General features: G+C 51.7%; 2 protein-coding genes across 4 annotated transcripts in view; one reads left to right on the forward strand and one right to left on the reverse strand.

Annotated features, from left to right (window-relative positions):
* Positions 1 to 12,052, forward strand: part of LOC143973662 (uncharacterized) — a 143,171-nt gene that overhangs the window by 12,899 nt on the left and 118,220 nt on the right. The window lies entirely within an intron of this gene.
* Positions 5,472 to 7,448, reverse strand: LOC143973655 (uncharacterized). The gene is made up of 3 exons (XM_077474512.1): positions 7,320 to 7,448; positions 6,583 to 6,711; positions 5,472 to 6,483 (listed from the first exon to the last, which is right to left on the reverse strand). The coding sequence occupies exons 1-3, from the start codon at positions 7,446 to 7,448 to the stop codon at positions 5,695 to 5,697; spliced, it is 1,047 nt and encodes a 348-aa protein (XP_077330638.1). The 3' UTR covers positions 5,472 to 5,694.

The following is a 12,052-nucleotide window of genomic DNA, read 5'->3' on the forward strand; positions in this document are numbered from 1 at the left end:
GTGATGGTGGGGGTAGTTTTAGGAGAGCAGCGAACTTGTGCTGCAAGGTGGTGTGATGTGGGGAGATTTCAAATCCGATCCCCCTATTAGGACAAGTTCTTTACCCAATCCCAATCCAAAAGTATCCCGCAGCACATATCCTGTTACACTCTCCCAAATCAAAGAGATGCTGCTTGCCTCTTGTCCCAGGACCCCCTCTCTGCTGTCATCCAGGACCCCCCTCTCTGCTGTCATCCAGGACCCCCCTCTCTGCTGTCATCCAGGACCCCCCTCTCTGCTGTCATCCAGGACCCCCCCTCTCTGCTGTCATCCAGGACCCCCCTCTCTGCTGTCATCCAGGACCCCCCTCTCTGCTGTCATCCAGGACCCCCCCTCTCTGCTGTCATCCAGGACCCCCCCTCTCTGCTCTCATCCAGGACTCCCCCTCTCTGCTCTCATCCAGGACCCCCCCTCTCTGCTCTCATCCAGGACTCCCCCTCTCTGCTCTCATCCAGGACCCCCCCTCTCTGCTGTCATCCAGGACCCCCCCTCTCTGCTGTCATCCAGGACCCCCCTCTCTGCTGTCATCCAGGCCCCCCCTCTCTGCTGTCATCCAGGACCCCCCTCTCTGCTGTCATCCAGGACCCCCCTCTCTGCTGTCATCCAGGACCCCCCTCTCTGCTGTCATCCAGGACCCCCCTCTCTGCTGTCATCCAGGACCCCCCCTCTCTGCTGTCATCCAGGACCCCCCTCTCTGCTGTCATCCAGGACCCCCCCTCTCTGCTGTCATCCAGGACCCCCCTCTCTGCTGTCATCCAGGACCCCCCTCTCTGCTGTCATCCAGGACCCCCCCTCTCTGCTGTCATCCAGGACCCCCCTCTCTGCTGTCATCCAGGACCCCCCCTCTCTGCTGTCATCCAGGACCCCCCTCTCTGCTGTCATCCAGGACCCCCCCTCTCTGCTGTCATCCAGGACCCCCCTCTCTGCTGTCATCCAGGACCCCCCTCTCTGCTGTCATCCAGGACCCCCCCTCTCTGCTGTCATCCAGGACCCCCCCTCTCTGCTGTCATCCAGGACCCCCCCTCTCTGCTGTCATCCAGGACCCCCCCTCTCTGCTGTCATCCAGGACCCCCCTCTCTGCTGTCATCCAGGACTCCCCCTCTCTGCTGTCATCCAGGACTCCCCCTCTCTGCTCTCATCCAGGACCCCCCCTCTCTGCTGTCATCCAGGACCCCCCCTCTCTGCTGTCATCCAGGACCCCCCCTCTCTGCTGTCATCCAGGACCCCCCTCTCTGCTGTTATCCAGGACCCCCCTCTCTGCTCTCATCCAGGACTCCCCCTCTCTGCTCTCATCCAGGACCCCCCTCTCTGCTGTCATCCAGGACCCCCCTCTCTGCTGTCATCCAGGACCCCCCCTCTCTGCTGTCATCCAGGACCCCCCTCTCTGCTGTTATCCAGGACCCCCCTCTCTGCTCTCATCCAGGACCCCCCTCTCTGCTCTCATCCAGGACCCCCCCTCTCTGCTCTCATCCAGGACCCCCCCTCTCTGCTCTCATCCAGGACCCCCCCTCTCTGCTCTCATCCAGGACCCCCCCTCTCTGCTCTCATCCAGGACCCCCCCTCTCTGCTCTCATCCAGGACCCCCCTCTCTGCTCTCATCCAGGACCCCCCCTCTCTTCTCTCATCCCAGGACCCCTTTCTGTTCTCATCCCAGGAACCCTCTCTGCTTTAATCCCAGGACCCCTCTCTGCTCTCATCTCAGGGCCCCCTCTCTGCTCTCATCTCAGGACCCCCTCTCTGCTCTCATCCCAGGACCCCCCTCTCTGCTCTAATCCCAGGACCCCCCTCTCTGCTCTAATCCCAGGACCCCCTCTCTGCTCTCATCTTAGGACCCCCTCTCTGCTCTCATCTTAGGACCCCCTCTCTGCTCTCATCCCAGGGCCCCCTCTCTGCTCTCATCCCAGGGCCCCCTCTCTGCTCTCATCCCAGGGCCCCCTCTCTGCTCTAATCCCTGGGCCCCCTCTCTGCTCTCATCTCAGGACCCCTCTCTGCTCTAATCCCAGGACCCCCTCTCTGCTCTCATCTCAGGACCCCTCTCTGCTCTCATCTCAGGACCCCCTCTCTGCTCTAATCCCAGGACCCCCTCTCTGCTCTAATCCCAGGGCCCCCTCTCTGCTCTGATCCCAGGACCCCCTCTCTGCTCTCATCCCAGGACCCCCTCTCTGCTCTGATCCCAGGACCCCCTCTCTGCTCTGATCCCAGGGCCCCCTTTCTGCTCTCATCCCAGGACCCCCTCTCTGCTCTCATCCCATGGGCCCATCTCTGTCCTTATCTCAGGAGTCCCTCTCTGTCCTCATACCAGGTGTCCCCTAAACACCAACTCTGATAGGAGGCGCAGGACAGTTAGGGATTGTCTACATTCACAGTTTGGGGGTGGTAAAACCTCATAGTTGAGCCCTGTTTTTTTTCTCACCCCCAACCATACCCTTTTCAACTGTAGTGGCCAGGGGTTTACACATGTTGCATTTGCAGCAGGAATTATACACCCTGTCACACTTAGCCGGTGTAGTGCCTGCCAAGTGTAACCCATTCAAGTGAATGCTCTGCAAAAGGCCGTGCAACCTTGTGCAGTACAGCGAAAAAAAGGGTTAAGATTTGTATTGCCTCTTCATCACCTGCTTTAACCACTTGGATCCCACACTAGCATGCTGCAACTTCGTGCATTGCACAAAGTTGCTAGGTGTTTGCAGAGTGGTCCTATTTACTTGAATGGGTCAAAATCACCCACCAAAAGCAACAGGAGGTATAATTCCTGCTGCAGCGTGTGTACATCCTTAAGCCCCGTACACACGAGAGGACTTATGTCCGACAGACTTCCGAAGGAGTTCTGCCGGAGTTCTGCCGGAGTTCCGACAGAGTTCTGACGGACTTTTCGACTGAGCGGACTTGGCCACACACAATCACACCAAACTCAGACGGATTCGAACGTGATGATGTACGACTGGACTAAAATAAGGAAGTTCATAGCCAGTAGCCAATAGCTGCCCTAGCGTCAGTTTTAGTCCGTCGGAATAGCACACACACGAGCGGATTTTTCGGTAGGAACTGGGTCTGGCGGAGTTCCGTTGGAAAAATTTGAAGCATGTTTCATTTCTAAAGTCCGTCAGACTTTTGCGAATCAAAAGTCCGTTGCAGCCCACACACGATCGAATAGTCTGACGGACTCATTCCGTCTGACTTTGGATGTTGAAAAGTCCGCTCGTGTGTACGCGGCATTAGCTGCAGCCACTGTAGCTAAAGGGGGAAGGGACTAATGTATGTAATGTGGGCGCTGTGCAATAAGAAGTTGGTGTTTTCTGTGGTTTGCGTACAGACAGGGACACAGGGGGCCCCATGATCTCCTATTGCCCGGGGGCCCCATAAGTTGTCAGTCCGCACCTGCTGGTCACGGCAATATGGATGAAAATCATTGAGAACAAAGGCATGGGTGCCCCGCGCCCAAGCCCATTACCAGTCCCTTTGGGTCTTGTATGGACATTAAGGAGAACCGCGCACCCAAATTATAAAAAGGAAAGGCCTGAGGCCCCCAGGCCCTATATACTCAGAACAGCAGTATACAGGCGGTCCAAACAAGACAGGGACTGTGTAGGTTTGTTATTAAGTAGAATCTGTTTGTAATTTTTAACTGGTACATTTTTAAAGTGTAGCTCCAGCCAAAAAATCTATTTTTAAGCTTTTTGGAAAACATAGGGAAGGGTTATCACCCCTGTATAATTTGTTTTGCTGTCTGTGCGCACCTGTTCAGAAGATTTCACCTCACTTTCTGTCCCAATGACAATTGGATTGTTAAAATTTGGGTTTTTTTGTGAAACGAGGAACTCTTACAGGAGAGAATTTCCCTTCCTAGGGGTAGATTTCCTCTCACTTCCTGTTGTCTCCTTCTGTTTGAAAGTAGGAGTTGTTTGTAAGTTGGATGTTTGAAAGTAGGGGCCTGCTCTATATACTCAAAATATAAACGCAAAAATGTGGGCCTTAGGTGTTGGTGTTGCCACAACACTGTAATCCCTCACAGTTACTCTGGGTGGGCGCAGGAACGGGCCCTGCTGTGAAATATTAGATCAAGAATTGTAATTACATGCCCCTGAACAGGGGCAGAAAAATTGGGCCTTAGGCACTGGTGCCACAACACTGCAACCCCTTACAGATACTCTAGTTGGGGCGCAGGAATGAGCCCTGCTGCAAAGTATTGCATCAAAAATTGGCCTGTGGCCAATTATGGCTCTCTTCGCTGACGCCGCTGTGATTGGCCAAAGCATGCGGGTCATCGTGCATGCTTGGCCAATCATCAGCCAGCAATGCACTGCTATGACGCAGTGCATTATGGGCGGTGACACGCCGCTCTAATTTGGCACCAACGGACCATAATGTTCGATCTTCCTCTTGAAATCGAAGCTCATCCCTAGTGGTGAAGTATGGGGCAAGATTCCTCACCCTGCTGCCATTCCTCATTATATTTCTTAGAAAAAAGAAGAAAAAAAAACACATACAAAGACAATTAAGGTGCGACCAATCTTTATTGGAGATAAATCTATAGATGGAAATGATTGTCGGGCTTCGGAGAACATCGGAGATCAGTGACGGTTGTCCTAGGACTCCTCAAAGGCAGGGCCTTTTTACACTAAGCCTAAACCTTAAGATGATTCAGAGGAAGGCGAAAACCCCCCCGGCCAGATGGGCTCCAAGGGGGGGAAAAATTCCTTCCTGACCCCCTAAGGCGATCGGATAGTCCCTGAATCATCAGTCTAGGGTGCCCAGTTCATCTCATATAGAGAAAAAAACCATACATAGAACCATACAGAACATATGTATTGCAGGTATGTATGCAATAAAACACACCTACCTGCTTGTTCACAATCATATTTGGGGCTCATTCAGAATATATGCATTGAGCATCCGCACAGATCAGCGCCCCCACACTGATCAGTGCCTCCGCCCGCCGCACCGATTCCTTATGTTTTCTGTGCCCAGCCCCCTACAGGAGGACTGGTGGTACCCCCTTATTGGTGGCCCTGGTGGTGGTATGTAGACATGCTGTGTATGATGGTATGCATGGTGCTATATACGCAGGTATGTATGCAATAAAACACACCTACCTGCTTGTTCACAATCATATTTGGGGATCATTCAGAATATATGCATTGAGCATCCGCACAGATCAGTGCCTCCCCCACCGATCAGTGCATCCGCCCGCCGCACCGATTCCTCATGTTTTCTGTGCCCAGCCCCCTACAGGAGGACTGGTGGTACCCCCTTATTGGTGGCCCTGGTGGTGGTATGTAGACATGCTGTGTATGATGGTATGCATGGTGCTATATACGCAGGTATGTATACAATAAAACACACTTGCATGCTTGTTTACAATCGTTTGGGGCACATTCAGAATATATGCATTGAGCATCTGCACAGATCAGTGCCCCCCCACTGATCAGTGCATCCGCCCGCTGCAACGATTCCTCATGTTTTCTGTGCCCAGCCCCTACAGGAGAACCAGTGGTACCCCCTTATTGGTGGCCCTGATGGTGGTATGTATAGTGGTATGTTTGGTACTAGGTGGGCATGCTGAGTATGGTGGTATGTATGGTTCTATGTATGGTGTAGGGAGATCATTGCCAGTGTGCCACAATTATCTCACTCAGTACTGCTTGTGTTACCGTCTCACACCAGGAAAATCTCAGTTGAGGTCAAATCCCTCAGATGGTGGTAACGAGGCTCTGCCCTCGCATGGTAGCGAGGAGGCTCTGCCCTCGCATGGTAGCGAGGAAGCTCTACCTTCTCATGGTAGCGAGGAGGCTCTGCCATCGCATGGTAGCGAGGAGGCTCTGCCTTCGCATGGTAACGAGGAGGCTCTGCCCTCGCAGGGTAGCGAGGAGGCTCTGCCTTTGCATGGTAGCGAGGAGGCTCTGCCTTCGCATGGTAGCGAGGAGGCTCTGCCCTCGCATGGTAGCGAGGAGGCTCTGCCTTCGCATGGTAGCGAGGAGGCTCTGCCCTCGCATGGTAGCGAGGAGGCTCTGCCCTCGCATGGTAGCGAGGAGGCTCTGCCTTCGCATGGTAGCGAGGAGGCTCTGCCCTCGCATGGTAGCGAGGAGGCTCTTTGTTTATCACTACCCTCGGATGATAGTAATGAGGCTCAGCCCTCAAATGTTGGTGACGGGGCTCTCTGATGTCATTGCTTCTTAGATGGTGGTAATGAAGCTCTGCCCTCAAATGGTGGTATTGAGGCTGTATGTTAATGTTATTGCCCCTCGGATGGTGGCGACGAGGCTCTGGGTTGATACTGGTTTTCCAGTGGTGAGTATTAGGCCACTGGCTGCAATTCACATTCTTGCTCAGGTAGGAGAAGCCCTCAAATCTCTTCTGCTGGCATGGAACTATCTGCCTCCCATTGTCTTCATTTTTAATGAATACATCCCCTGGAATTCCTTCCCCCAGGTCTTCCTCATGCATCTGGAAAGAGAAAAAAGTATTTTGTCAATGTTTCTGATTGATAGGGAAATAATCCCTAGAAATCCCCCCATTGTGCTGGGACTCCTCCCGTATACTTACATGTCGATTTGGAAATGGTGGGGGTGAGTTCCCTTTCTCTAGCTCCTTCCAGTCCACCTTGCTGAAGTAGGGGTGTCCTCTGATATCTCTTACTAGACTCATCCGCAGCTCTTGGTCTTTACATAGGAACTGTAAAAAGGAACAAAATATAATAAGATACACTGGAATAACATGAACAATCTATGAACAATATAATATTTGATTCTGATTCTCTCTATTATTTTGCCTTCTGACCTGCTACTACATCCTGATTGGATTGGATGGTAGCATGGGGCCTTATTTGTGTCCTATTAGTTCAGAATAGTTATTAAAGGAAAGAAACATCAGATATTTTGCAATTAAATGTGAATTAGGAATGTATTAAAAAGGAGATTTCTATGAAATCTGCACCTGCCATGATTTTTCTTATGACTCTGGCAGTCCCAGGGGAGTTCTATATGTTGTCTGTGCACGGAATGTCCCCAGAAATTGAATTCAATGTGTGCGATTGGCCCCATCACTATCCAATGGAACCACCCGGACCGTAAATTAAAAAGGGCTGCTTCTTTCCTTATGACAGGGGAAGGCAGATCCTTCCATTAAGCAGTCAGCTTGCTGAAAGTACAGCTATGACCTCCATCGATATGTGATGGTAAGAAGGTGGAACCATGTTTAATAAAATCCTAATAAGATATAATGTATGCAACAGGGAAAGAACATTGTCACTTAAAAGGTGTAAAATTTCTATGTATACTTACCATCTCTATGACGTCACGGAGATTCGGGTCTATGCTATCTGGATAATGCGGTTCCCTTGTGGTCACGATCTTCACTTCTTCCTCTGCGGACTCGCTGCCGGTCAGAAAGGGATGTCTGCCGAAAGCCATCTTATACACGATTATTCCCAGGGAGAAATAATCAGCCGCTCCGAAGTATGGAATGTTTTGAAGAACCTGTAGAAACATAAAGAGAAAAAGAAGGATGAGCTGATTGTTGGGTAGAGGACGGAGACGACTCAATGCTGATATATGGGATCTATGAATCCTCCCAGGACTCCTAAAATTGTGCTCAAAAGACCTCAAACCAAGGCGGAGCTTGTGAATATTGGAGGTGGGGCTTTAGGTCTCGCAGAGACACAAAAGGAAATTGGTTGAAATCTTCCAAATTGAGGTAAATTTCACCAGAACAGGTGTGCCCGTTGAAGGTTTCTCCTCCCCTCGTGTTCTGGGGAAATATCTAAAACTCACTTTCTTTCCCAATGACAATGGTCACCAATACAAACCAATGGGGACAAATACCCCTGGAATATTGTTCCAGCCTGGAAACCCACTGAAACCAACCAGGTCACCAGTAAAGAAATTCTTAAAGCGGTTATTCACCCTAAAGGGGAAGTTCCGCTAATCTGATCCCTCCCCCCCTCCGGTGCCACAATCGGCCCCTTTCAGGGGGGAGGGGGGTGCAGTTACCTGGATAATCCAGGTATCTGCACCCACTTCCGGGCAGACCGCCGCAGATGCCCCCCCCCCCCCGTTGTGTTCTGGGAAACGCACAGTTCCCAGAGACACAGCGGGGGACCATAAGAGACACGCAGCGCGACTCGCGCATGCACAGTAGGGAACCAGGCAGTGAAGCTGTAATGCTTCACTTCCCGATTCCCTGACAGAGGATGGCGGCGGGGGCAGCAGCGAGACGAGCGATCGCTCGTCATCTGCCGCCGACATCGCCGGACCCTGGGACAGGTAAGTGTGATTTTTTTAAAAGTCAGCAGCTGCAATATTAGTAGCTGCTGGCTTTTAATATTTTTTTTTAGGTGCAGAACCGCTTTAATTTAGTGAAAAATTACCTCCGTTTAGCTTATCTCTATATCCCATTATAACAAATATTACAATTAGGTCTAATATCAGGTGGATAGCAAGTATCTTACCTCTGGCGCCAAGTACCCTGGTGTTCCCGTTTGTCCTCGAATCCTCCTGAACTCCGTGACACCGACCCCTGCCAAGCCGAAATCGGCTATTTTGATGTGCCCGGAGTCATCCAAAAGGATATTTCCAGGCTTGAGGTCTCTGTGGATGATCGTCCTAGAATGCAGAAACTGCAGACCACAGATCATTTCTGCTATGAAGTATCTGATGGGGGAAAGAGATAGAGGAATTAGCATCACAAATCATCACAGAGTAAGGAAATCTAAAGATGAAATGACTTCCCCCTGTAATACATAGGGGTATGGATGGACGAGGCTCAGGTGAAGGGGCTGACTATATCACTGGCTGTGGTCAGTCACCCCCGACTCCAGAGTGACCCGTTCATTGATCTTACCTTATGGTGCCCCCAGGAAATGGAGCTCCTGCCATGGCACGATGGAGATCCCCTCTGGTCACACATTCCAGGACAAAGGCGAGATGATTCTGTGTGAACACAAGAGATAAAGTTTACATTATAGACATGCAGGATTTCATTTTGTGGAGGAATAGACAGACACACTTAATTTAGGAAAACCGGACAGAGGAACTAAGTAGGCCGCCATTACTGGACTGTTCTTATTGCAATGCTACTTCTGTCTGGTCTGGTAAAGAAATTGGAAGGTGAAAAGACTTACCTTTGTCTGGAACGTTCCAAACAGATGTGTAATAAATGGACACTCCCTGGCTACTTTCAGCACGTCACGTTCTAAGAAAACCATCTCACTCTCGTCTTCATTATGAAGTAATTCTCTCTTTTCCACAAGTTTAACCGCCAGCTTCTGGTCAATGGCGGGATGAGAGGCCAAGATCACCTTCCCAAAGGCCCCCTGTCCAAGGACTCCATAACAGGTCATGTGTTCAAAGGAGAGTACACATGACTGGTCCTTGGTGACCACGCTGGATGGTACTTGTGAGGCGATCTCATGGTGTGTGCTGCGGATGGATGGATTGTCTAGGTCGCACTCCGGTGGAGTGGACAGGTCCTGGTCGCACTCCGGTGGAGTGGACAGGTCCTGGTCGCACTCCGGTGGAGTGGCCACGTCTTGGTCGCACTCCAGTGGAGTCGCCACGTCTTGGTCGCACTCCGGTGGAGTTGCCACGTATTGGTCGCACTCCGGTGGAGCGGACACGTCCGGGTCGCACTCCGGTGGAGCGGACACGTCCGGGTCGCACTCCGGTGGAGCGGACACGTCCGGGTCGCACTCCGGTGGAGCGGACACGTCCTGGTCGCACTCCGGTGGAGCGGACACGTCCTGGTCGCACTCCGGTGGAGCGGACACGTCCGGGTCGCACTCCGGTGGAGCGGACACGTCCGGGTCGCACTCCGGTGGAGCGGACACGTCCTGGTCGCACTCCGGTGGAGCGGACACGTCCGGGTCGCACTCCGGTGGAGTGGACACGAATTGGTCGCACTCCGGTGGAGTGGCCAGGTCCTGGTCGCACTCCGGTGGAGTGGCCAGGTCCTGGTCGCACTCCGGTGGAGTGGCCAGGTCCTGGTCGCACTCCGGTGGAGTGGACACGTCCTGGTCGCACTCCGGTGGAGTGGACACGTCCTGGTCGCACTCCGGTGGAGTGGACACGTCCTGGTCGCACTCCGGTGGAGTGGACACGTCCGGGTTGCACTGTGGTGTGCAGTCAATACCGCGTACACCTACAATAAAAAAAGAGAGGAATTAGATTTAGCACCTTCACCTACATTTCATATATTTTTCTTTGTAGAACATCAAATTATGGAGAGAAGAGATGAAAACGCTGGTGCCAGAGACCATGAATAAACTCTACAGGACAGGGACACAAGGAGGACTAATGTTGTACTTTGTATAAAAATGCTGGTTTCCTGCCACTCATCCCGACCCACTGGCTGGCAATAATGGCATGAAAAATCAGAGGGGCTGGTTGTACCCAGCCCGTAATCCGCCTGCCCATACATGGTTAGAATCTTGGCTGGTCCTTGCTTAGCCGGGTGAGATTGGAAGTGTCTATGGCCGGCTTTAGGAGCGCAGACACTTCTAATGACAGCACTTGGGGTAAAGGCATAGTGCATATTAAAATGCTGATGGATAATGAATTAGTGCGGTTTTATTTGTGTTGGTTTTGTCCGTCTGTCTGGCCTTGTTTACAAGGGTGATGAGGCCCATATAACATGAACGGGACGTTTCTACAACATCTATATCTTCCAGGTGCTGCATGCAGGCAGTCCATTGACAATGAGTAGAACGCACAGCTGCACGCACGCAGCCACTTCTCCTAATATGACATGCACTGTCTGCATTCAGGGCCATTCGCCCACACCCAGGACCGCTGCTAGAAATCAGCTTACATGACTGGGCCCCCTACCACCTATAAGAGCCAGGGCCTGAGCCTGCGCCCCCCACATCACATTCAGCCAGCAGAGGAAAAGGAGGTGGTGTGCTCTGTGAAGAAATGAGGGGGTGACAACATTTTCCTAACAGTGTAAGGGGCATAAAACCTGCACAGCACACAGCCATCTCATATGTGTAGAAAATGCTGTCATGTTTAACCCCTTGCTTACCGGCCACTTAAACCCCCCTCCCCCTCCTATCCACACCAATCCTCACCTTTCAGCGCTGTCGCACTTTGAGTGACAATTACACGGTCATACAACACTGTACCCAAATGACATTTGTATCATTTGTTCCCCCAAATAGAGATTTCCTTTGGTGGTATTTCATCTCCTCAGCGGTTTTTATTTTTTTTAAATATAAAAAGACCGAATTAAAACCATATTTTTTTACATTTTTGTTAAATGTTATAACGGGTAATTTTTGTCTGTCATTGATGTACGCTGACGAGGTGGCACTGATGGGCACCGATGGGTGGCAGTGATGGGCACTGATCAGTTACACTGATAGGCAGCACTTCTAGGTGTCAATGATTAGCACCACTGGTGGGCATCGATAGGTGGCACTGGTGGGCATTGATAGGTGGCATTGGTGGGCATTGATAGGTGGCACTGGTGGGCATCGATAGGTGGCACTGGTGGGCATTGATAGGTGGCATTGGTGGGCATTGATAGGTGGCACTGGTGGGCATCGATAGGTGGCACTGGTGGGCATTGATAGGTGGCACTGGTGGGCATTGATAAGTGGCACTTTTGGGCATTGATAGGTGGCACTTGGCATTGATAGGTGGCACTGGTGGGCATCGATAGGTGGCACTAGTGGGCATCGATAGGTGGCACTGGTGGGCACTGTTACTCTATAAATGAGGCATAATCGCCTCTTCCTTTTTCGGGGTCGATGTCCCTTTAAGATGAGCCGGTGATCGGCTTTGTTCTTCTCCTGTTTACATCATGTGATGAGCCGTCATTGGCTGATAACTGATCACATGATAAGGGGTCGGGATTGGCCCCGTACTTGGATTGGTGGTCACCTGAGTCTCAGTGACTCGGTGATCACGGCGCCCTCCGCAGGGAGCGTGCACAGGGGGATGTCATATGACAGTCTCCCGGGAATTCACATCCGCGCTGTTCCCGTCATTTGCCCATAGCGCAGATGTCAGGGGGTTAA

This window comes from Lithobates pipiens, unplaced genomic scaffold, assembly GCF_037356315.1.
Source record: "Lithobates pipiens isolate NorthernLeopardFrog02 unplaced genomic scaffold, aLitPip1_a1.2 Scaffold_90, whole genome shotgun sequence".
In the NCBI taxonomy this organism is placed as follows: domain Eukaryota; kingdom Metazoa; phylum Chordata; class Amphibia; order Anura; family Ranidae; genus Lithobates; species Lithobates pipiens.